The sequence below is a fragment of the Eptesicus fuscus genome, chromosome 22 (genome assembly GCF_027574615.1).
Source record: "Eptesicus fuscus isolate TK198812 chromosome 22, DD_ASM_mEF_20220401, whole genome shotgun sequence".
Taxonomy (NCBI): Eukaryota; Metazoa; Chordata; class Mammalia; order Chiroptera; family Vespertilionidae; genus Eptesicus; species Eptesicus fuscus.
This window is the reverse complement of record NC_072494.1, coordinates 17,053,433-17,079,666: the sequence shown is the minus strand read 5'-3', so window position 1 is coordinate 17,079,666 and position 26,234 is coordinate 17,053,433. Positions and strand designations below refer to the sequence as shown.

At 41.7% G+C, this 26,234-nt stretch overlaps 1 protein-coding gene across 2 annotated transcripts; it reads left to right on the top strand.

The window, feature by feature from the left end:
• Positions 1 to 256: 256 nt before the first annotated feature.
• Positions 257 to 20,910, top strand: LOC129147975 (flavin-containing monooxygenase 5). 2 transcript variants are annotated; one of them, XM_054712086.1, is made up of 9 exons: positions 257 to 310; positions 787 to 965; positions 5,502 to 5,690; positions 9,240 to 9,402; positions 10,392 to 10,534; positions 13,073 to 13,272; positions 14,735 to 15,087; positions 17,463 to 17,535; positions 20,054 to 20,910. In XM_054712086.1, exons 2-9 carry the CDS (start codon positions 831 to 833, stop codon positions 20,397 to 20,399), a joined length of 1,602 nt encoding a protein of 533 aa, XP_054568061.1. In that variant the 5' UTR covers positions 257 to 310; positions 787 to 830; the 3' UTR covers positions 20,400 to 20,910. The 2 variants fall into 2 exon arrangements, with proteins under 2 accessions (XP_054568061.1, XP_054568060.1); XM_054712085.1 differs by lacking the exon at positions 257 to 310 and adding an exon at positions 439 to 568.
• Positions 20,911 to 26,234: the final 5,324 nt, after the last annotated feature.

The window sequence follows — 26,234 nt, the reverse complement described above, 5'->3', positions numbered from 1 at the left end:
TGGGGGTTAGGGTGCGGGGCGGACGAGGGACCGGGGCCTGTGTGAACAGATCTGAAAGACTGGGGTTCTCCACTTAAGCTGGTGGAGCATGACTTGCTTTGGGGTGGTTGACAGTTCCCCTTCACCAGGAGGAGTTTGTCACTTTAAGTTGGAAACCAGGAAGTTCGCCGTGGATGCGGAGGGGCGGGGAGCGATGGAAGGCCTCTCCCCCGAGAGAGAGTGGTCGAGAGAGAGAGAGAGAGAGAGAGTGCAGGCAACTACACTGAAAAACGGAGAAGTTGGAGGACTAATTTTTGTCTGCCCAAAGCAGGTTCCGCCCACGTTTAATTCCCCACCTCCCTCTGCCCCATCTCTCCCCCCGCCCCATCCTCACCCCCACCCCGAGAGAGGGAGCGGGGGCGGCTGAGTGGGCGGGGTGCTGGCTGAAAGGGGTGGTGCGGCTCAGCCCCTCCCAGTTGGCTGTTGCTGTTGTTTGCGCTTTGTTGCTTTATATTTCTGTGAAAACAGTCTAAAGTGCAGTGGAGCCTCCAGATCGCAGCTGACGGATCTGCCCGGCGCTGTAGGAAAGGTAGTGAGATCGCGTGTGACAGCTGAGCTCTCAGCTTGGAGGCACGGGGCTCCCGGGTCCCCGCGAGTAGCCATTCCCAGGGGCTAAGAAGACAGCAGAATCTGGCTTCCCCAGGGACACCTGTTGTTGCAAGTTTTATTTGGGTGCCTTGGCCAAGGTCTTTTCTTGAAAGGTGTTCACTGATGTGTGCTTTCTGTCTTTTGTCATCCATTCTTCAGGACACATTGGGGTAGACCCAGCCCCGTGAAGTTCTCCGGAGACCATGCCCAACAAGAGAATTGCCGTGATTGGGGCAGGTGTGAGCGGGCTCACATCCATCAAGTGCTGCCTGGACGAAGGCTTGGAGCCCGTCTGCTTCGAAAGGACAGATGACATCGGAGGGCTCTGGAGGTTCCAGGTAAATCTCCTGGGGTTAGTAGTATTTGGAACCCTCCCTGTAAGTTGGTACATGAGGTATTTTATCTTAGATATTTTATCTTGTGTCAGGGGATATGATGGCCTTGACAGTGATTTAAATCTGCTGCAATTCAGCCTGCTGACCTCTTCTTAGCAACCGTCGCCTCTATATGGGTTCCTCTTTCCCTAGGCTGGCAGCAAAGTAGAGCATGGGTATCATTTGGTTTTCCTTTACTGATGTCCAGGACAATGGCACAGAGATCATTTTCAATTATTGAGTTGTGCTGCTATCCAGAAGAGGGTGGTGTGAGGGGAGAACAAAATAACAAAATGTGAAGTGATAAGCGAATTTAGAGTGGTTGCTCCTAGTCCATATTAACAGGTAAGTGATTATAGATTACCTGCTTACAACAACTTCTCCTCCTCCTCCTCCTCCTCCTCCTCCTCCTCCTCCTCCTCCTCCTCCTCCTCCTCCTTCTCCTCCTCCTCCTTCTCTTCCTCTTCCTTCTCTTCCTCCTCCTTCTCCTCTTCCTCCTCCTTCCTCTTCCTCCTTTCTCTTTCTCTTTTTCTTTTGAATTCCGGTTCACTTTAGATCATTCTCTCAAAATCCTAGTCCTTCAGTAGAGTATAAAATCTGACCACCTCTATCCTTTGAACTTTACTTCACTGGAGAAATCAAACCAGGAGGTCAAAGTCCTTATCTTCAGAAGAAGGCAGAGGACACCTGCAACTGGACTTTCTTGTCTTTGCAAATATTCAGTTTTAAAGTTGAGTTGCTTTAATATGCACACCCAGCCCTGTAACTTGTTACTAAAAGTTAAGGTATCACCTACTTAAATAATAGTTAAACTTATTATATGCCAAAGAATATGAACCGCCTTTCCTGATCTCCAAAGTAACATGCACTGGGTTTGTTTTTAAACTCACTTTCTAAGCCAGTGAATGGTACTGGGGTATCCAAATATGTTTCGTATTTCATAAAAACTAACAGTGTTGACCAGCTATGTAAAAAAAAGTGGCTTCAGAGAGAAGGTGAAGTGATACTGGAAGCAGAGGTCAGAGTGATGCCATTGCTGGAAGGGGCCATGAGCCAAGGAATGGAGACAGCCTCTGGAAGGTGCAAAAGGCAAGGGGAAGAGCCTAGCGACTACTGTAGGACTGGAACCCGGCCGGCTCCTGGATTTTAGCCCAGTGAGGTCCATGTCAGACGTCTGATCTTCAGAACTATTGAAGATTACACTTTAAGGGGAGTTTACACAGGAACTTGGTATTCATTGTTGAATGCATATCCCAGGAATGAGTGGGAGCTCTTGAAAATTTCGACTCTCATTCAAACCTTTCTAGAATGATGGAAGCTTTGAGGTCACGGTTTAATCACATCTTGAAACCATATTCTGAAGACCGTGGGAAACTAGAGGATGTGTTGCAAGAAGAAAAACAGGGCTGTAAAGATAATATGGTCTCGAAGCACAAATGGGCCCATTACTCAGAAAAAAAATACGTTTGGAGAGCAGACTAAGGACAGGACATGCTTTGATTTGGTTGCTGTGCCTGGACCCTGACCCCCTCTGGGAGTTTGCTTCAGCTTTGACCATTCTCTGGACCCTGGAACAGGCTGAGTTGTTTTTAACACCAAACAAGATCAGCCACCTTGGTATTCGACTTCAAGCTCCTGGAGGCAGACACACAGACTGCAGACCCTAAAACCCCCCTTACCCTGCTACACTGCACACAGATATTTCCCCTTACTCCTATATAACCATCCAGCTGGCAGGAGAAGGGGAGGAGTTTTTCCCCTAGGACATGAAGCCCACTCCTCACTCCATATTGCCAGCAATATTAAATAAATGCTGTTCAATTGTGTGTGTGTTTTTTAAGTGGCTTCATAGCATTCCTTAGTTGAAGAGCAGTACAATCCTCTGCATCTGGGCTCTGTCTTTGGGGACTAACTCTATTCAACAATAGTCCTTACTTAGTTCATGAGTGGATACCCCTTAGAAAACCACATCCCCCACGCCTCTGTCATAATTGGTCTTGGGCATGGGCTGAAAAGGCTGTTAATTAATATTTAGTAATCAACAGGACATGCTATTTTTGAAATCCAGCCACAACTTAGTGTAGAGGTTAACAGCACAGTCTTGGTTCAGCTCCTATATCGGCACCTACCAGCAGTGTGATGTTGGGGAAAATCAGTAAAACTCTCTTTACCTCTGTTTCTTCATCTTTAATAAGAAGATAATTTTTTTAAAAAAAGGAGATGATAATAATACCCACTTCATAGAGTTATTGTGGGGATTAAGTACATGAATAATTGTGTCATTCTTTAATAACAATGCCAGTTGTACGATACGTGCTGCATGCCAGTTATTATTCAGTAGGCCTGGAGTGGGGCCCAGATAACTGACTTTTATCTCCAAAGTGGGTTAATCTTATTCTCTGTTAAAGACTTGGGATTTTTTTCTGATTATCTTCTTGGCAAAATTTCAATACCATATAAACTACTTCCTTGAAAATAAATAAGCTATATTTCATCATAACTCTCTGACTTATGTTAAGACAGACCACATATGTATCTATTATATATCATGTGTATATATATATACACACACACATTTTATGGCAGAAATATCTGTTCTCTTGTGACAGGTCCCAAGGATTTAGTATGAATTTTTTTTCTTCTCAAATACCATCACTTGCGTTTTCTTTTCTCTAGTCCATCTGCCAAACAGAAGGAGGATTTACTACTTGCCTCCTTCTTGTTATTGTTGAAGCTTTATAGTAATAATTATCCCCTCTTACCCATGGGGAACACATTTCAGGATCCCCAACAGATGCCTGAAACCACAGATACTACCAAACCCTATATATAGTATGTTTTTTCCTATACATACATACCTATGATAAAGTTTAATTTATAAATTAGGCACAGAAGAGATTAAAATAATAAGAATAAAGTAGAGCAATTATACTGTAAAAAGTTATATCAATGTGGTCTCTCTTTTAAAATATCTTATTGTGCCCTAACCGGTTTGGCTCAGTGGATAGAGCATCAGCCTGCGGACTCGGAGGTCCCAGGTTCGATTCCGGTCAAGGGCATGTACCTTGGTTGCAGGCACATCCCCAGGGGGGGGTGTGCAGGAGGCAGCTGATTGATGTTTCTCTCTCATCGAAGATTCTAACTCTCTCTCCCTCTCCCTTCCTCTCCGTAAAAAATCAATAAAATATATATTTTAAAATATCTTATTGTATTGTACTCAACTTGACACTTAAAGGAATCACTTTATGGCTTCTCTTTGGCATGTCACTACTCTTGTACTTTGGGGCCATTATTAAGTGAAATAGGGTTCCTTGTGGTCCTTGAACACAAGCACTGTGATACTGCTGACAGTCCATCTCATAACCAGTGATTAACTTGCAGGGAGCATATACAGCGTGGATATGCTAGACAAAGGGATGATTCATGCCATGGGCAGGTTGGAGAAGGACAGAAGGACATTGCATCATGCTGCTCAGAACATCCCAAAATTTAAAACTTAGGAATTGTTTATTTCTGGAATTTACCATTTAATATTTTCAGACAGCGAGTAACTAAAAGCACAGAAAACAGATGGGGGTGGGGGCCCTACTGCATATATAAATTCTCAAAATATTAATTTCAATCAATTCTTGATCTCATCACTAATGTTAAGACTGATGGTGGAAAAGTACATTCTACTAATTTACACTCTCTCCAGCATAAGTTCCAATTTCACCTCATTTTTGCTAACACTGAGTAATTGTCTTTTAAATTAATAAAAATGAGGTAACATGGGGACATATACTGGACAGAATTTAAGTTAGTACAATGATTCCTGGAGAGCAGCCTCATAAGTATAGTAAGGGCTATTGTTAAATAGAGTTCGTCTCCAAAGACAGTCTAGATGCAAAGGACTGTACTGCTCTTCAACTAAGGAATGCTATGAAGCCACTTCAAAACCCTCACAACTTACCTAGGCTTTGAAATATGTAAAATAGTTAAGGCTATTACTCAGATGGGCAGTTCTCACTCGGAATTTCAGGTCATTGCAATCAGGTGACAACTGAGACTGGACATCTGCTATGGTCTCTTTGCTCATATGTTTAGAACTCCACTGGGATAACTAGAACTTCTAGGAAGTATCTCTCTACCTCATACATTCTCTTCATGTGACTAGCTTGGCTTCCTCACAGTATGGTAGTCTCGGGGTAGCTGGACCTTTTACACGACTGCTGACTTTCATGAGAGCAAGTTTTCTGAGAGTCATAGGCAGTGGCTGCAAGACTACTTATGACAGTTTTGGAAGCCATTCAGTATCATCCCAACTGCATGCTGTTGGTCAAAAGCAAGTCGTAAAGACAGCTCAGATTCAAGGGGAAGAGACTACACGAAGGCACAAATACTAGATGTAGAGGTGTGTGTAACTTTAAAAAAAAAAAATCTTTTGGAAGTGTTTATTGACTATTTATAAACCATGAAGTTAATTCTCAAGTGGCTATGAATGCTTCTTATTTACTGCAGGAAAATCCTGAAGAAGGAAGAGCCAGTATTTATAAATCAGTGATCATCAATACTTCTAAGGAGATGATGTGCTTCAGTGACTATCCTATTCCAGATCATTTTCCTAACTTCATGCACAACTCCCAGGTCCTGGAGTATTTCAGGATGTATGCCAAAGAATTTGACCTTCTAAAGTATATCCGATTCAAGGTAGGGAATTTTGTGGGTACCTTTGTGTTTGAGGTTGTCAATTACATGAATAATGTGGTTTCATTTACCAGTGCTTACACATAAATATTGGTTTGATATCAATGTATCTATCCTATCTGGACAAAGACTGCACTCTTTGTCTTCTCTGTGCCTGAAAAATATTCACAGAAAAGTCCCTCTTTTATATATTTTTGGCTGCAGCTCTAGCCAGCCACCTGCCAGAATGTTTTCATTGCCCGCGTTTCATACTATTTGATTGCAATAAAACAAATGAGGGGGAATGTTTTTCCAGTTATAGAGGGAAATTGACAGGTATGGGAACTTTAAAATCCTCTGGTTCTTCAACTCGTCCACTACTGCTTAGCCTTTTTATACTTTTCTGAAGTATTTTCCAATGCATTATTTTATGTAATCACAACAATGCAGTGAAGTGGTTATTGGGAAGTTACTAAGAAAGCAAAAAAGTTAACTCTGGTGAAGAGGGAAGAACACTGAATTGGGCAACAAAAACTTGAATTCTAGTCTTTGTTCTATTATTAATCATCTTGTGACCTCAGACAAGTTCCTAAACTTCCACGTGTCTTAATTTTCTTTTCTGTAAAACAAGATGATTGTACTTAAATGGTTTCTTCCTGCTGTGAAGTCTTCCATACTTTTCTATACTTTTTAGCCATGGCCATAGAAGAAGAGATATTTCTGACAGCTAGCAACAAGCCTGAATCTTCTACCCTTTTTTTCCTTGGATGAAAATGCTGCCAGAGGAGTACATGAGTGGGAACCATCCGTTGTTTGTCAGGTTCTTGGGGCGCGGCTGAAATAAAAATTTTCAGAAGCCCCCATGGGAGGAGAGTGGTGGCAGTAGATTGTATTGGCATAGAATTTCATTCCTCTGGTTCCAATGTCCCATTTCCCCAAAACCAGTCCTGGGAGAGGGGCAGCTGGAAGTTCATCAGAGCTAGAAAGAGGGTCAGCATCCAAAGTTTCCCTTCTGTGTTGCAGCCGGGTCTGGTTCAGCATCCAGAATAGACTGTAGTCAATTAGTCTGTGTGTGAAGTCCAACATGGCCATGGGCCATGTGGGTGAAAGGTAGCTCAGCCCAACACCAGCAGGAGTCCCAAGAGGACTAAGGCTAGTGCGTGTGTGCGTGTGCGTGTGTGTGTGTGTGTGGGGGGGGGGGTGGGAGGTGTGAAAGAGAGAGAGAGAGAGAGAGGGAAAGAACACAGAGTGAGCTGAGAGGGGGGGGGGGGGAGAAGGGAAGAACACAGAGTGAGCCAAGTGTCAGTTCTTTGTTTAGAAGTTTAAATATTTTAGGTTTTGTGCACACTTCAGTGGCCACGCTCATCCTGGCCAGTTACCTGTTTCCAGGTGTGATTGATAGGCAAGCATTTCCCACGTCACTCAGACCCTACTGGGCACATGTCTAAACAGCCTTTGTCTAGCTCTAGTCCCTTCCCCCATCAATGAGTGGGAGCAGATTTGGACAGTGTTAAATGTAGCTTTTTGGCATAGCTGTATAAATGGCATGCCTATATCTTTTGGTCTCCCCTTTCACCTCTTTCCTGTTAAATAATAACCAAGTTATTACAACGGTATCAAAAACTCTTAGGATCTACTCTCTTAACAACTTTCAAATACTAGTATACCATACAGCAATGTTAGGTATAGTTACATGTAGTACATTACATCCCTTGTACTTACCTTATAACTGGAAGTTTGTACTTTTTGACCACCTTTATTCAATTCCCCTATCCCCACCTCCTTCTACTTTGTGATCATTCTGCTAAATCATGCCTTTTTCTGTTTAACAACAATAATAAAACAGTGATAACTTCCAAAGTAAGTCTTTTCCAGCCCAGTGGTACTTCTCTTCACTTGTTTAAACACTTACTGAACATGTTTGTTACCATTCTAAGTAGTGAAGATACAAAAACAAAAATAAAACAAAACCCAGTCGTTTCATAGTCTAGTTACAGAGATACAAAAATGAAGAAAATTTTTATTATAAATGTAAGTAATAAAAACAAAAAATGTTGACCTTAAACACAAAGTTAGCCAGATATTTCTCCAGCAAAATGGGTTTATTCAGGTACAACAAAGAGTTGCAATCTGGAACAGGCAACCATGGTGGGCCACGTGCAAGTCTGCTAAAAATAAAAAATAAAAAGAGAGAGAGAATGAACTCTTTTATAGAGGGGAAGAAGAAATTGGGAGGGCAGTTACTAAGAGTTCTCCCTTTTATGCTTCATGATTGACATAGGGCATGACAGATCCCCTCCCCCACTTCCCACTTCATTTTGAGTGAGATTTCTATTTACTTTTTTTTTTTTTTTACAAGTGTTACAAAGTGATAAATGCTATAGAGATCTATATATGGCAGCTCAGAGGAGGGATGCTTAACTCAGCTGGGCATCAGTCATCAGGCACCAGGGAAGTTTTCCTAGAGGAGATAATTAAAGGCTGAAGGGTGAGCAGGAATCAGTCAAATGAAGAAGGTATAAAAAAGATGATCCAGACAGAGGCACCAGAGTGTGTAAAAGCAAGAACTATAAATAGTGTAAGATGGCTAGAGTATAAAGGTGTCATGTCCCTATTAGACATTATGGTCATAGACCCTAGAAGCACATAGGAATACATTCTTAATGTTTCCTTAGGCTGGGTAGCATAACATGTATTTGTTTGTTTGTTTATTTATTTATTTAAAAACAACAAACTAATACCACTTACTATCCCATTTCACAACTTCTTCTTTTATAGTTAGGTGTGAAATAGGCATTTATGGGAGCCACTGAGATGTTTTTCTACTCTACTAAGAATGGGAGCCCTATAACTCAGTCACAAGTTTAAAGTTAGAAAATGAGAACAAGACTTGGGGTAAGAAGACATCAGAGAGTCTTAGGATGTTTGGGGGTCAGGGGAGGAATAGGCATTTATTGCATAGAGTATATTAGGAGAAGTCTAAGCTTTATTCAAGTGTTGCATTGCCTCAGGGTAGTGATTTTCAGCCTTTTTCATCTCCTGGCACATGTACTAATTACTAAAATTCTGCAGCACACCAAAAAAATAATATTTTTTGCCCATCTGACAAAAAGTAGGTATAATTTCAATTCATTCACACCAGATGGCTATTGTTGTGTTGGCTGTTGTCATTTTTTTATTTGACAGTCTAAGGGAAAAGAGGTCAGAGCCTCTGACTAAATAGTCAGGTATTGCATGTTTTAAAAATTCTTGCAGCACACCACTTGAAAATCGCTGCCTTAGGGGATAATCCAAGAGACCTAGTAACCTGCACTTTTCTAGAAGCGGAGAAGAGCGTGTCATTAGCCTGCCAACTCTATTTTATTTAGCCTCTCTCATGGAAGTTTTCTCACTCTGACCACATCTCACAAAAATGTTCTCACTTGTGGAGTATGGAAATCAAACATCCCTGCATGAGCCTTCTTGTGTGATATCAGCCCTTTGTGTCACTCGGCAAGGAGAGTCGTGTCAGGAAAGATGTCCACTGTAGAGGCTGTGGTTACCGTCCCCTGTTGCTATCACTTTCCTTTTCAGACCGCTGTGTGCAGTGTGAAAAAGCGGCCTGATTTCTCCACTTCAGGCCAATGGGAGGTGGTCACGGAATCTGAAGGGAAAAAGGAGATGAATGTCTTCGATGGAGTCATGGTTTGCACCGGCCATCATACCAATGCTCACTTACCCTTGGGAAGCTTCCCTGGTGAGTAGCCTACCAGGAAGAAAGGCCCTTGAACCATACGTGTGACCTCGTTCCTGAGGAATGGGGGGATTTTGTTCTGAGTGATTCTGACCTTGGGATGAAATAAGGCTTATCCTAATTCTGTATGTCCTCCTAAAAGATGTTGGGAGGTAGAGATAATGGTAATTTGGAGACTAGGGGAAAGTTAGAAGGTGCTATATTTAGTTTCACAATGACTTTAGTTTTTCTAATAATCAAAAGAAAAAAGGTGGAGTTTATGTGTATTAGGTTGAATAAGGATTTTCAGCAATCAAGGAAACAAACAGAAATACTGAGTTAATAAGGAAGAAATTAAAGCTTAAGGAAAGAATTTATTACCATTTGGGGCCTGGATATTTTTAAAATATATTTCATTGATTTTTTACAGAGAGGAAGGGAGAGGGATAGAGAGTTAGAAACATCGATGAGAGAGAAACATCGATCAGCTGCTTCCTGCACACTCCCACTGGGTATGTGCCCGCAACCAAGGTACATGCCCTTGACCGGAATCGAACCTGAGACCCTTGAGTCCACAGGCCAACGCTCTATCCACTGAGCCAAACCGGTTAGGGCAGAGCCTGGATTTTTAGGCCCAAGAGCAGTCTATGTATATTCTAGAGTTTATATAAAAATATATAGTCCAATTGAAATGGGAGTAGGTATTTAAAGAAGATGAAAAGACAAAAGAGAATGGAGGTTTTCTGAAGCCATTTGTATATCTGAGTCTACAAGTCCAAAATACAAACAACCTGAGTGAAGCAGACTATTTATGATACAGAAGTCACAAGGTTCTGCCCCGAGGCTATGGGGGGCGGGGAATAGGCAAAAATATTCAGAAAGGCAAGTGTGCATCTGAGTAAAGGGAGAACATGAGAGAGTATATGTTTTAAACTCTACACACGGCAAAAAAAGAATTGTCAAATGATATCAGATAAACTATCACCTGATAATTATTTCCCCTTATCTTGCAGGAATTGAGACATTCAAAGGACAGTACTTCCATAGTCGAGATTATAAGAATCCAGAGAGTTTCACTGGAAAGAGAGTCATTATAATTGGCATTGGGAATTCTGGAGTCGACCTAGCTGTGGAGATTAGCCACACAGCCAAGCAGGTTTGAATCAGCAAATTATTTACTTTGCTTCTCCAAGAAAGCTGCAGGTGGACTCAACAGAGAGTATGGATACCTGTACATAGCCCATCAGTGCCGATGGCAAGTGTAGGGCTTGGTTTCATTGCCTCGGTTGGCAACATTACGATTGATGATGTGATGGAGCCAAGGTTGCCAGTGAGATTCCCATCATTCAATTGGCCTCACACTAAGGAATTAGTACATGCCACAACTGTGGTCACAATCCCAATCAGCTGTCTCTTCAGAGTGTGCCTCTGGCATTGAAGAAGACCAAATAACTGATGGGAGAGCTTGTCAGAAGGCAGCACCCAGAAGTGTGGATCTTTGGTTGGCCAGCAGAAGTGCCATGCTCTTATGTGAAGGAAAGCGCACTGGGTCATTGAAAGCTTTTCACTCATAGGATGGTGGGGGAATTTTCCTCTTTACTCCCCAACTGGAAAAAAAGGAGCACTCGAATCTTTCAAAAGACAACATGCTTATCAGTATGAAAGTGTCCACATTGTGGCACCTGCAGGCAGCTTGCCCCAGCCTTTGCATACAATTAGGCAACACGGAATGCTATTTTCTCTAAAGCAATTTCTGTGTCCTTGAGGTTTTCTTGTTTGTTTGTTTTCATCAGATTTTGAACTGGAAAGAGTCATCATTATAAGTTCCTAGAAAAAGACATGTCATTTTTATATTTTGTTATTCATGTCTTTATTGAATCATAACTGTCAACAATAGTTAAATATCTGGTTGTTCTTCAGTAACTTTAATTAAGGTGTGTTTCCCCACAAATATGTTTAAATTTTTTTTAATATATATTTTTTTATTGATTTCAGAGAGGAAGGGAGAGGAAGAGAGAGAGAGAAACATCGATCAGCTGCCTCCTGCATGCCCAGAGCCTGCAACCCGGACATATGCCCTAATGGGAATTGAACTGGTGACCCCTTGGTTCATGGGTCAATACTGAAGACCAGTTGGGCTTAAATTATTTTTTAAATAGAAGTTTAATGCCACAACTTTGTTACATGACCTACACTCAGAAACTCCATTCTCAGTCCTATCTCCATTTATCACCACAAAAATGATTTCAGATGCTCCATGAATTAATTCAACAGCATCTATCAGGAAATAGCTATATAAACAAGAAAGGGTAAAAATGTGTGTGGGTGTTATGATAAAAAGAATGTACAAGGTACGTGGTGGGGACCCAAGGCATAAGCCTTCTTTAATATCATGGACTTGTCAAGTGGTCAGTCAGTTATAAGGGAGCTAGGCCTTACATGCAACGAGAAATTGTAGATTGCCAAGGAACAAAGCATCCCACCTGGATGGAGATAAGGTAGTTGTGTCTGAGAGAGCCTGGGAAAACAAATGGCAAAACAATGTCAGCCTAGCAGGGACAGCACTGTCACACGACTAAAGCAAGTTGAAGAAACTCAATTGCTGGATATGACTCTTTGTTTTACATATTAAATTGCATTTATGAGAGATGGTTTGTAAATCAAACATCCTATATAATAAAAGTCTAATATGCAAATTGACCGGTCACTATGATGCACACTGACCACGAGGGGGCAGATGCTCAACACAGGAGCTGCTCCCAGCCCACAGGCCCCAGGCCGGCCAAGGCGGGTGCCAGCAGGGGCCCTCGGATTGCCCCACCAGTTGCCCCACAAATTGGCCCTGATCACAGGCCAGGGCTAGGGACCTTATTCGGGTACAAATTTTGTGCACCAGGCCTCTAGTTTTAAATAAAACTATAAATGTCAGAGTATCAACGACATTTTGTTATAAGAATTTTTGTGCTATAATGCTTTTGTGAAGAGAAAACATTCCTTTCTTTTTTTTTCTAATTTATTTTTTGTAAAATACGTTTCTATTGATTTTAGAGAGAAGAAGGGAGAGGAAGAGAAAGATAGGGACTTCAATAATAACAGAATCATCCATCGGCTGCCTCCTTCATTCCCCCTACTGGTTAGGGCTTGATCTGGATCTTAAAAATGAATAGTTTTTGAGAATTAAGAGGATAGGGGCTTTTCAAGGAGGCAAGATGACATTAAATGGAAATGCAGTGGTGGTTAAGAGCAAGACATATTCTTGGTCAGTGAATACATCAATTTAATTGTAAGCTTAGTATCTGAGAAGGAAAATAGCAGGAAATAAAATAAGATTGTGTAGCCGAAACTGGTTTGGCTCAGTGGATAGAGCGTCGGCCTGCGGACTGAAAGGTCCCAGGTTCGATTCCGGTCAAGGGCATGTACATTGGTTGTGGGCACATCCCCGGTAGGGGGTGCGCAGGAGGCAGCTGGTCGATGTTTCTCTCTCATCGATGTTTCTAATAGCTCTCTATCTCTCTCCCTTCCTCTCTGTAAAAAATCAATAAAATTTATAAAAAAAAAAAAAAAAAAAAAGATTGTGCAGGTGCTGAAAAGCCAGACTAATGAGTTTAAACTTACTCTTGAGGAAAATAGGGTACTTTTAAAGGATTATGAACCAAAGAATGGTAAAAGCAAACAATTTTTTCCCATGCCCCAGGTTTTCCTCAGCACCAGGAGAGGGGCTTGGATCCTGAATCGTGTAGCAGACCAAGGATATCCTTTTGATGTGTTGTTCAACTCTCGACTTAAACATTTTTTGTCGAAGATTTGTGGTCAATCATTAGCAAACACATATTTGGAAAAAAGGATGAACCAAAGGTTTAACCACAAAATGTATGGCCTAAAGCCTAAACACAGGTATGTTCTCGGGATGGGATCAAACTCACAACCTGGTCTGTGCCCTGACCAGGAATCAAACCTGCCACCTTTTGGTATATGGGACAACACTCCAGCAAACTGAGCCACGCCAGCCAGAGCAGTACTAGTTCTTTTTATGTGATGTCCAACAACAACAAAATGGTGGGAGAGGGCAGCGCATGAATCCTTCATTCATCCAACAAACACTGAGCACCTCTTACAAGCCAAGCATTATACTGGGCATGAGCATACAGATATTAAAGATCTAATAGTAATACTAATACAAATAATAACACCTTACCTTTTTGAGGACTTAATATGACAAGTACAGTACTAAATGAGTTCTATGCATTATCTCATTTAACCCTCACACAACAGTCCTATAGATGGGCGTTTTCCCTCCATTTTACAAACACTGATACTTAGAGGAACTATCCCAAGAGCACACAAGAAATAAATGGCAGAGTCGAGAAGTGGATTTTTACCTTAAATACTCTAACAATAAGACAGACAATAGGATAAGATAGAGAAATGCATGGCATGCTATGAGAGCATGAAGGATGGGAATCCTCACACAGCCAAGGAAGGAGACTGAAAGCGTTTTTAGAAGCTGATTTTAAATCCAACTTTTTTTCCCCTCCAACATTTTATTTTTTAAATGTTCAGATTTACTTCATACAAAATAGTAAGGATAATGAGCACCAATACCTTTCACTTAGATTCACTATATTTGCTTTCTCTCTCTCCCTCTCTCTAAAAATAGATCCATGCATGTATATCATACATAGTACATACATACATACATATTTTTTCTGAACCATTTAAATAGTAAGTTGCAATCATTAAGACACTTTACCCTAAAATTTAGGGCCTAAATTATTCAGCATACATTGCCTGAGAAAAAGGGCATTCTCCTACATAAACATAATGCAATGATCACACTTGGAAAATTTAACATTGATAAAATATCATTATCTAATATATTCAAATTTACCAAGTTGCCCCAATAATATATATTTATAGCTTTTCTTTTTCAAATCTAAAATCCTATCAGGTATTACACCATTGTATTTAGCTGTCCTGTCTCTCTAAGTTCTCTTAATTTGAAATAATTCTCCTTTTTAAAAAAGACCCAATCCAATTGTTTTGCAGAAAGTCTGTATGTTTTTTTGAGAAACCATACATGCACTCTCCAGATAAAACCATTCTCCCTTCACTTCTCTAACATCTTTCCTTTCAGTGACATCCAGGGTACAACTTCTGCTCTGAGATCCTCATCTGTGCCAATGTACATTAGACCTTCCCCAAATCCCATGGATAGACCAGGATGGGGCCATTGGCATATTGTTTAACCACCTCCATCAAAACAGAATTTTACTTTCATGTGACTGATTTTTCTCTCCCTCCCTGCCCCCATGATCACTCTTCTTTCTTTATTTTTGGTCTTTATCACTACTCACAGAGCTCTGAGTCAGCATCCAACAGTCAATGATGATCTGCCAAATCGTATAATTTCTGGCTTGGTGAAGGTGAAAGGAAATGTCAAGGAATTCACAGAGACAGCTGCCATATTTGAAGATGGCTCCAGGGAGGATGACATTGATGCCGTTATCTTTGCCACAGGCTACAGCTTTGCTTTTCCTTTCCTTGAAGATTCTGTCAGAGTAGTAAGAAACAAGATATCCCTGTACAAAAAAGTCTTCCCTCCCAACCTGGAAAAGCCAACTCTTGCAATCATAGGCTTGATCCAGCCCTTGGGTGCCATTATGCCCATTTCAGAGCTCCAAGGACGCTGGGTCACTCAAGTATTTAAAGGTAAGTAACCATGCAACTTGACTACTTAATTGCTTGTAGTATGTTTAATTATACTTATGTTCCTGCTTTTATTTTTTAATTAAAATTTTCAATGTTGTCATAATTGCAGGGATCCCCCTTTTCACACCCTTCGCTCACCTCCACCCACCCTCTTCCCCCCCTCCTTCCCTCTCACTTTTCCTTCTTCACATCCTCCCTAAGCAATGGAAAAAAAATCCTCAGGTGAGGATTAAAGAAAATAATAATAACAATAATAGTAAACTGAAAACCTAAGATAAGAAGAGAAAGATAAAAAATGTGGTAAAAATATAATACGTATCTGAACGAGTAAACACTGCAAGAACAGTATCAATGAATTAAGAAAGAATTGTACCACAGGATATTGTATATGTATATAGAAGTTTTTCTTTGTTTTTAATTTTTTGCTTTTGATAAATTGGCTGCCTCTCCAAGGCAAGAAATATACCTCCTTCCCCATAATGTTTCTAGTTAATAGAAGTAAAAGTTATGGTTGTACTATAAGAAGCAATTTAGAAATCAACTCTCAAAATATGTTTCACAAGCATCATAAGGGACCTCTGCTTAATCTCAAATGAAGCATTTCAGTGTTCCCTCATAGACTTACGAATATAAATAATAATTCCCAAATGAGAAACCACATGGTGAAATACAGAAGTCTATCTCTTGAGTGTTGAATTTCTGAGTCTCACAGTTTAAGAGGGACACCAGGATAATAACGGGCCTGTGCCCAGAGGAGGGCAACCAACACGGGATAGCATGTGAGACCTGTGATGTGGGGAACGTGTGCTCTGCTGCTGATGGTAAGATTTGAAGAAGTTATGACAGTTGTTTTCAAATATTTGACGGCCTGTCATATAAGATTAGACTCCATGGCTTCAAAAGGCAGAGCTAAGTCCAGCGGTGCAAGTGGCATGGAAGTAGATTTGGGGATCAATAAAAAGAATATGTTCCAGCAACTAGAGCAGCCACACAATTAAATCATCTCCTCAGAAGGCAATGAGATCCCCGTCAGCAAAGATGTTTAAGGAAGAAAGAGATAACCATTTGATGAGTGTATTTGTAAAGAGAAGGTTTGTGTTAGGTAAAATAAATAAATAAATAAATATATATATATATATATATGTATTTATATATTATTGATTTTTTACAGAGAGGAAGGGAGAGGGATAGAGAGCTAGAAACGTCGATGAGAGAGAAACATCAACCAGCTGCCTCCTGCACCCCCCCCCCCACCGGGGATGTGCCCGCAACCAATGTACATGCCCTTGACCAGAATCAAACCTGGGACCTTTCAGTCGGCAAGCCGATGCTCTATCCACTGAGCCAAACCGGATTTGGCTAGGTAAAATATATTACCATCCAGAATTTTATAGAGTAACACCTTATGGCTGGGTGTGACAAAAATTATCTGCATGCATGCCCTAAATGGTTTGGCTCAGTGGATGGAGGGTCACCTGTGGACTGAAGGGTCCCAGGTTTGATTCCGGTCAAGGGCATGTACCTTGGTTGAGGGCACATCCCCAGTAGGGGGTGTTGCAGGAGGCAGCTGATCAATGTTTCCCTCTCATCGATGTTTCTAACTCTCTATCCCTCTCCCTTCCTCTCTGTAAAAAATCAATAAATATATATATATTTTTAAAATTATCTGCATGGCATAGTGCCTATAAATCTGGGCATAATGCTAATTCTTTAAACTTAGAGTTGTTTATGTTGGCTTAAATACTATTCTACCTTTCTAGCCAGGTCTTTGATGTTAAATTCCTACTATCAGAACTGTGCATCAGTGCTTAAATTTATCTGTCAAGATTGGGTATTATGAGTTGCCCTTAGCCTTACTCCCATTCTGACCAAATAAAAAAGTTTAGAAGATGAAGCTTATCTTCCATAGGACTACAGGCATGAAATGGGATTGAACATTATTTTTTACTTCCTTCTCCCTGGGTTATAAAACCTCTGTGTTATTAAGAGTACAACTGTGGGTGTGCTCCCCTGCTCTTTTACTTTGTACTTCATTTTCCATATACTTTAAGGCCATTTATTATTTCCTTGTGTCCATATTTCATTTCCCAAATAAAGGACTATGCTAGGGAGGAACCAGGTATCAGTTGGAAGGCAGAGTTAAGCAAGTATCTACCATAGTCAAAGTAGAATAGAGAAAGCTACTGTTGTTAATTTATATTATTACATTATGGTGGTGCTAGGATAAAGTGATCAAGTGAAGGTTTAACCTCCTTGAGTAAAGAAAACTATCCTGTATTTCTTTGAATTCTCCATAACACAGTAATTGTTAATAGGATTAATGTTCCTACTGAGGTAGCTTTACATTTATATTTATTTTTGTTTTTTCTCTTCAGGGCTAAAAAGATTGCCCTCACAAAATGAAATGATAACAGAAATAACAAAGACTCAAGAGCAAATGGAAAAAAGGTGAGAAATTCTCCCAGGAAAATATGTGCTTAATTTTTCTATTTAATAAGAACAATATTGTACTATAGTTATCTTCAATTGTGTTAGTTTAAGGATTTAGATTGTACTGCGCAGGAAAAGAAAATAATAGTTTGTGACAACAGACTGAAGAAATAGTACCAAGTGGTTTAGATATGGATGGGAAAGAAGAGACAAGCTTAAGAAAAGTGTTTAAATCCTGTATGTAGAGCCTAAAAGAAATTGTCAAGTAGGAAAAAACACTTGGAGAGAAAAATCAGGCCTATGGTTTTCATAACTATCATTTGAAATGCTAGCAGAGCCACCAGAGAAAGGAAGAGTGACAATGAACTGAGTGATAAATACGGTTGAATTCCAAATCCACCGCAAGGCTTACAAATCTGCAGAGGTCACTGTTGACACTGGCTCATGGTGTGAATAGGCTGTGTGATTGGGAAAGGTGGTAGCATCAGCCAGCTGCTTAGTGCTTGGGAGGACACAGTAATTTAGCAATCTGAATTTCAGAACTGGGCTTATTCACTGGTCAGTGTTATTTGGACCAAGTGGAAGTTGATGGTAAGCTCCTAAAATTGTGTGCTCAAGTCAGAGGCACAATCGTCCAAGCCTAAAGATGTAGTTTTTCTTGAATTGGTTATACTAGCGTATCTCTTCCCTACCTGGAGGAGGAGAAAGAGTTGTTATTTAACCCGGATACCCTTTCCCGGTCCTCCAGTTTCCTCTTTCCTTCTGCTGCCAAATGTCTGCAGTAAACAGTCTGCATGATGTCCTCCATTCCCACCCCTCCCTCCGAAGGTCCCTGCGTTGTAACTCCTGCTCCGGCTCTCCTGAAAGTCGTCCATGCCCAGCTTCCTTTTCCTCCAGGAGTCTGACACTTTTAAACGTCTCTTCCTTCTTGGGGTGCTTTCTTTCCTTGTTTTTCTGGCACTAAAATATCTTATTTCAACGTTCCTGTTCCCTTTACTTTGGCTTATTTTTGTCTGGCCACCTGACTGAGCAGTCCCTAAGGATATAATTCACCCTTTACTGAGGGTCCATTATGTACATGCACTAAATGGTTTATATGTATGAATTTATTTATTCCTCATAACAACCCTACAAGGCAGGTACGAGTTAATCTATTTGTGAAAGATGCATGAATACTACAGCTTACAACCCAGGATAGGATAAATGTATGTCTATAAATCCTTGAGCCAACACAACATCCATAAGGGAGAGCTCCCAAATTCTGTCCTATCTTCTTCTCTTCTAAACTTTAGAATCTGTCCGTTCCTGTGGAATTTTTTTTAAAAATATATTCTATTGACTTTTAACAGAGAGGAAGGGAGAGAGATAGAGAGCTAGGAACATCCATGAGAGAGAAACATCGATCAGCTGCCTCTTGCAAACTCCCCACTGGGTATGCGCCCGCAACCAAGGCACATGCCCTTGGCCGGAACCGAACCCGGGACCCCCGAGTCCACAGGCCGACACTCCATCCACTGAGCCAAACCAGCCAGGGCTCCTGTAGAATTTTATTTTACCAGTTCTACTTCAAATTTGTTTTCTTTTCTTTTTTTTTTCCTCTCCTTGTTTTGGATTCTATTAATAAGCCCATCTAATTTCAATTAATTTGGCTTGGCTTTTTCTCTTACTTCCTTTCTGTCCCACTGCTCTCTGTTTTATTTTTATTCTAGAAAAAAAGAAAAAGAAAAAGAAAGTTACCAGTTAGCTCTCTAAATCTCAATCCTTCCACACAGGTATCATCATTACCACATTTTCCCTCTAAAAATCCCTTTTAGTTTTTCAAATCTGCACTTGGTGTAATCATCCCACCGGGCTCCATTTGGAGCGTTACTTCCTCTTGTGGAATAAGTCATCCACCCGCCTCCTTTCAAGATTCTGAATTAACATTGGCCACCCAAAGTTGTGCTCTGTGGACCCCATTACCACTGCCCTCATAAAACAGTTGAGAGTCCCAAACTTCAGAATGTTTATGATGGGTTCTCTCTTTCTGATAAAATCAGAGTCCTCTGTATCGGGAACGGCTATACTTGCCTCTCTCTATCCATCCTTGTTTTCCACAACATTCCTCCTCTACTTAGGTAGTGCCTACAGATATTTTATACTCACATCCTACTCTCATTCCTGCTTAATTCCTTCACTCTGCTGTCCCCCTGACTTGTAATACTTTCCTCTTTGTTGTCAGCTTATTTGTATCTTCCACATCCTTCAAGGACTTATTATAGCTCTATTTTAACTACCCTCTTCTACATTTCTATTTAGCAGTCTAAGATCATGTGATTTTCCAAAAGTCTTATATTCTATGTTTCATATTTATCTATCTTATATTCATGTCCTTAAGGATAGAGACAATATCTTATCTTTCTTCTCTATTTTCCATACCTCCTAGACCAATTTTGAGCTAATAACAGATACTTAGAAAGCACTGATTAATTGACTGATTGATTGGTTGATGGACTAAATTGTTGATAGGCCATGGCTTTTGTCTTCTCTGCTTCAGGTACGTGGAGAGCCAGCGCCATACCATTCAGGCAGACTATGTAGACACCATGGAAGAGCTTGCTGACCTGGTGGGCGTCAGGCCCAATCTGCTGTCTCTAGCTTTCACCGACCCCAAATTGGCATGGCAGTTATTATTGGGACCCTGCACTCCAATCCAGTATCGTCTACAGGGTCCTGGAAAGTGGGATGGAGCTCGAAAAGCCATCCTCACCACAGACGATCGTATCAGGAAGCCTATGATGACAAGAGAGGTTGAAAGCAGCGATTCCATGACTTCAACAATAACAATGGCCAGGTTTATGCTAGCCATTGTTATCTTTGCTGTAATGATAACCTATTTTTAGCTGTCCCATTGGGGAGCTGGATGGAGAGACACCTTCAGAATCTGACAAGATTGAACAACTCTTGAGTTTCACATTGCCCAAAAATCTTTTATTTCTCTTTCCAAAGCATTAATCCTCTTTCCCCTTTCCCCTACAATGAAATTCCAGCTTTTCATTCATATTGACTTATCTCCCTTCTTATGACCCATCATGTTTTCCTTCCAGCAATCCTTAGTCTGTGAGTTCTGATACTCTGTTAGTCATCTTTTTATGTCCTTAGCAGAGTTATTACATGATAAGTGCTTAATAAATGTTTGTTGTTATCAAATATTATGGTGGGGAGCAGAAGTCAATATTTGTATAAGAAATGGGTGACTCCATGTAACTCAGCTTCTGATAGGATTTAGTTTTCTATTAGAAGCTCAATCTTTTGTTTGTTTTTAATATTGTAATTAAATGTGTTTCCCGAGGGATGAAAAGAAATAACGGTCTTGTAACAGTTGTATATACCTAATATATATACATACTTAAACATTTTGTCTCATTAGCTATTCACTAGAGTATCTGGTATCTGGTCATTTTGACTCTTTTGACCTCAGCAAAAGGTCTTTATTATCTCAATGAAGAAACTACCTTAAACTTTCTAGGATCATGGGTCATTCTAATAAACTAACATTTGTCAGAAAGTTCAACCAGGAGACCACGAGTTCTATTGCTCGCTATGATGTGCGCTAACCACCAGGGGGAAGCGAAGAACAAAGGAAGGCCTGGGCCAGCAGCCGGCAGCAGGGGAAGGAAGGCTCTGGCTAGCAGCCAGAAGGCCCCGATTGGCCCTAATCACTAGCCAGGCCTAGGGATCCTACTTGTGCATGAATTTCATGCACCAGGCCTCTAGTGTTTTAATAAATTAATAAGAGGGGGAGAATACACAAATCTCCAACCCAGAATTCCTAATAATTTATTTAGACACTCTGCCTTTGTCAGACTATATATCACTTGGTTCTTTCACCTGTTTCCTTCTTGAACTAGTAAATTCCATGGAGGAAGATACTTTGTAAGTAATCTGTATGTTGCTAGTGCTGCCTAAAACATATGACCTGAGTACGTTAATGATTACTTAATTGCATAAATAAATTTGACATAAGAGGTAAAAGTATGAATGTATTTTTAAAGGATCAAATAATATAGTGAATATATCTCAACATCAATAAATATACACATACATAAAAAGTATTATTAATGAGAGTAAGGAGTGCTTAACATTTTGAAATGTCTGTGGGGCAAGACTGTTTTAGAAAATATTCTGGAATAGATCACTGATCTGACTCAGTATGTCATCTCTAATGTCCTGTTTGGTTTGAAACACAAATGATATGTCCTGTCTGTAATTTACAGGCATACCTTAGAGATATTGTGATTTCAGTTCCAGACCACCATAATAAAACAAGTACTGCAATAAAGCGAGACTTAGTCATTTTGCTGGTGGAGGGTCTTGCCTTCAATTTAAGAAAAAAAATGCAACACCTCTGAAACGCAATCAAGCAAAGCACAATAAAATGAGGTATTCCGTAAATTCTCAAATTCTCAAACACACATCTACCACTCCTCCTTGCCTATGAAAGTCAGCATCATAACACAAGAAGTCTTCCTTGGTCCTCACAGCTGTTTCTCCCTGCTTTCTCAAATTCCCACCTTTTTTAAAAAACATATATTCTATTGATTTTTTTACCGAGAGGAAGGGAGAGGGATAGAGAGTTAGAAACATCGATCAGCTGCCTCCTGCACACTCCCCACTGGGTATGTGCCCGCTACCAAGGTACATGCCCTTGGCTGGCATTGAACCTGGGACCCTTGAGTCTGCAGGCTGACACTCTATCCACTGAGCCAAACTGGTTAGGGCAAATTCCCACCTTCTTGAAGCACCCACTACCTCTAGCTGATTAACACACGGGCATATTTCTATTATTTTCCAGCAGGTGGAGCTGAATCACAAGGTTTTAGCTCTGTGAGATCTCAGCATCGTCTCCCTTGACCTCTGGTCAGTGTAGCCAGGATGCCCTGGGGTGGGCTGGGGAATCCCTACACTCATTCTTTGTTGTTTTACACTCAGTAAAGGAGACCTCGGTCCTCTGCCAGGGTCCTCCCTGTGTTCTGGTTAAAGAGTGAACCCTTTGCTTAGGGAGAAATGTGATTCTGCAGTATTAGACCGTGGGCACGCAATTAATGTGGTCTACAGCCCGACATCAAGGGCAAAGGGAGGCAATCTCTGGGAGGTTAAGGGCAGGCGGCCAGGCTTTGTGGCTTTGCTTCACTGTCTGAATTGCCAACAGCCCGACAACTGTGGCCGCTCTCCCTTGCTGTTTTTGCCCAGGTCTCTGTGCTCAGCTGCAGCTACTGCTGCTCATTCCTGCAGGAGTGTCCATGTGGTCTGTGTTCCTCCCAGATGAATGGTGTGTCAGCGACAACCAGATTCCTCCCTCCCTGGGTGAAGTCCTGGCTGCTGGGCTGTGTCTCTGGCTCATATTGTCAGTGTAGGTAGCTAGTTATTGATATGAGGAAGATAGCTAGTTATTAATATAAGGAGAAATGCAAAGGGGAACTAAAAAATCTGGGAAGCAGAAGCAGGTAACAGAGCAGAATTCCATCTAGTTTAGTGGTAAACACTCATTCACACACTCCAGAGAACTGCTTCCCCCCCTTCCCCCTCACTCCTCACCAGGAGACATAATCCTCGGAACAGGATACTAAAAGCTAGCCTGGGAACAATCAAAGAGGTAATCAGATTGGATAGAGTGGATAGAGGACATGAAATGCCAATAAAATTTACTGGGAAGAGTGCCCAGTAAAAGTTAGGAATTTGGGTTGGATAATTTGGTTCTTTGTTCTTTACCTGAACCTAGAAGATATATGGAGGATTAATAGGAGGCTTGTGGCAGTTCTTTAGAGCCTGCCCACCCTCTGTCCCCTAAGGTGTACTAATTCCCCTTAATCCTATCTAATAATAGCCTAATATGCAAATCGACCGAACGGCAGAACAATCGGTGGAATGACCGGTTGCTCTGATGCGCACTGACCACCAGATGTTCAACGCAGAAGCTGCCCCCAGCCCGCAGGCCCCAGGCCAACAAAGGTGGGTGCCAGCGGGGGGGAGGGGGGAACCCTCCGGTCGCCCCACTGATTGGCCCTGATTGCCGGCCAGGCCTAAGGACCCTACCGGTGCATAAATTTCATTCACCAGGCCTCTAATTTACAATAAAATCTTGCCCTCACATTTAAACTTCTCCATACATGTGGCTTTGAAATTCTTTTCTCACATCACCACAAAAGAATCTATCACTTTCACCAGCAACAGTGTCAGCCCCACTCCCTTTTCGCTTCCCCCTTTTGATCCACTTGCCCACCTTTAGATGTTTCAATGTGTGGATCATGTGGCTCTCTCAGGCACATTTGTGTGTTGAGCAGGGAATCCTTTGTTGAGATATGGCTGTACATATTACTATAATTTATAGGATAGAGACCAAGGGAATCTTTCACACCACCATTCCTCTCAATATAATACAATACTATTAACTAAACCAGTGGTTGGCAAACTCATTAGTCAACAGAGCCAAATATCAACAGTACAACGATTGAAATTTCTTTTGAGAGCCGAAAACCGACTTCTGTGCATGGGCCGCGAAGTTTCAATCTCACTGTACGTGCGTGCCCGCACGTGGTATTTTGTGGAAGAGCCACACTCAAGGGGCCAAAGAGCCGCATGTGGCTCGCGAGCCGCAGTTTGCCAACCACTGAACTAAACCATAAACCTTGTTCAAATTTCACTGCTTTTCCCACTAATTTCCTTTTCCTGTTGCAGGATCAACTCCAGGATCCCATCCTACGTTTAGTTGTTAATGCATCCTTAATCTCCTCTAACCTTTGAGAAGTCTTTGGTTGTACTTCAGGCCCTTGACACTTTTTAAAAGAACTAACTTAGTTTATATCTAATGTCTTTTTCTGTCACAGGATCTCACTCAGGATACCACATTACTCCTCATTATTGGGCTCCTTCAGACTGTGACGGTATCTCAGACTTCCCAGGTTTTTTTATGTTTGCAGTTTTGAGCAAACCTGGTTAAGTCTTTTGTTGAATATTCCTTAATTTGGAATTATCTGATATTTTCCTCATGAGTAAACTGGGATTATGAGCTTTTGGGAGAAAGACAGGCTGGCCAGGAAGCCAGGACAAGTCGAATAGGGAAACGGAGACAGATAGCTGAACAGACTGGCAGAGAAATTTACAGCAGATACAGAAGGTCACTTCCCTAGAGATAACATCTAGTCCTCCGCTGTATTTAGCGCCAGCTCAAGAAAAACAGCAAAACAGGTCGTCAACACCAGGACCAGCTGCAATGACTAACGACCCCCTACCCTGACAATGACCCATCAGTGGAGACCACAACCCTGAAAAAGCACACCTGGAAAACTGATGAATAATTTGCAGAAACTCTCCCCTGAGACCTTCCCCAAGATTCCCACCTGCAAGCAAGAAGGAAAAGCCTCAAGACAAAGGACTCTGCACTCATCCTCATTGTTTCAGAGTCCTATGGAAAGGATGAAAGGAAGGCGGGATGGGGGCGGGGATAACCAAATAGGATGCAAGCAGACAGTCAGATTTTGGAGGGGTAAGCAAAAGGTTGCCGTAAAAATGTGCCTTTTTAATGCTGTCTTTGGGTAAGAGCCAGAAAACCGAGTTTATTAGATGCAGAGCACAGATAAAAGGGGGCGCAGTGGATCTGTTGGACTTAAGTAGTGGGTTTTCAACTTAACTATAAAAATGAACTTTTTAATAAATAGAGCAGCTCATTCAGAAAGGCGGTGGCCTTGTGTGACTTCAGGGTCCCCATCCCTGGCTGTGTTTAAACCTAATGGCATTATCTTGTGAGAAATGTAGTAACTTATCCTCCAGTTTGCAAATGCTATTAAAGCATACTCTGTACAAGGTGCGTGCAGAATATGAAGAGGAATCAAATCAGGATTTGCTCTTTGCCAACTGTCGAAGTAGCGCTTCTTACACGTCAATGTGCACACACACTCCCCTGGGGATCTTGTTAAAACGAAGATTTCAAGTCTATGGGATGGAGCCCAGATTTTGCATTTGGAACCATCTCTTAGGTGGTCTGTGTAACACGTGTTGAGCGACAAGCGTTGCCAGTAGGGAATGAGACACCCATATAATTACAATACAAAGTAAGAATTGTTAAATGCCATTCATTATCAGCGAAAGCCTGGATTTGTCCCAAACCCAGGACTACCTTTGCCCTCTTCTGCCTAGTATTTATTCCTCGGTTGTTTTGGTTGGTGCTCTCTTTCTTGAATTTCATTTCTTCTGGGGCTGCTCACTGCATATACTGTTTCTTAGCTTGGAATAGCTTCCCCCTTCTTCTTAGACTGGCATTTCACTAACTTAAGGTTATCTCCTAATCCCTCCTTCCCGGGGCCCCCAAACTGACTGCTCCCTCCTACAGCACTTAGGTTTCAACCTCACGCCATCCTGCCGTCCGTGGGAAGCCCGCGTTCTTATTCCCTCTAGGAACCCACCTCTCCGGGTCGCCTGCGAACAAGAAACCGGTTTTGGCGAGAAACTGCGGCCAGGTGAGGGGCCGGGAAGAAGGCACCGTTCCTCCGGGAACCGAGCACGGGAGACGGGGTGGCAGCCCGAGTGTCATCCGGGGACCGCGAGCCCCGCACGCGAGGCCCGGACTCGGCGGACCGTTCCCCAGGGCAGTCCTGCGGCCGGAGGCCCGGTCCGGCCCCTCGTGGACAGCGGACGGGCGCCCCGCCAGGCGCTGGAGGCTGCGCGCCGCTGTCCACCAT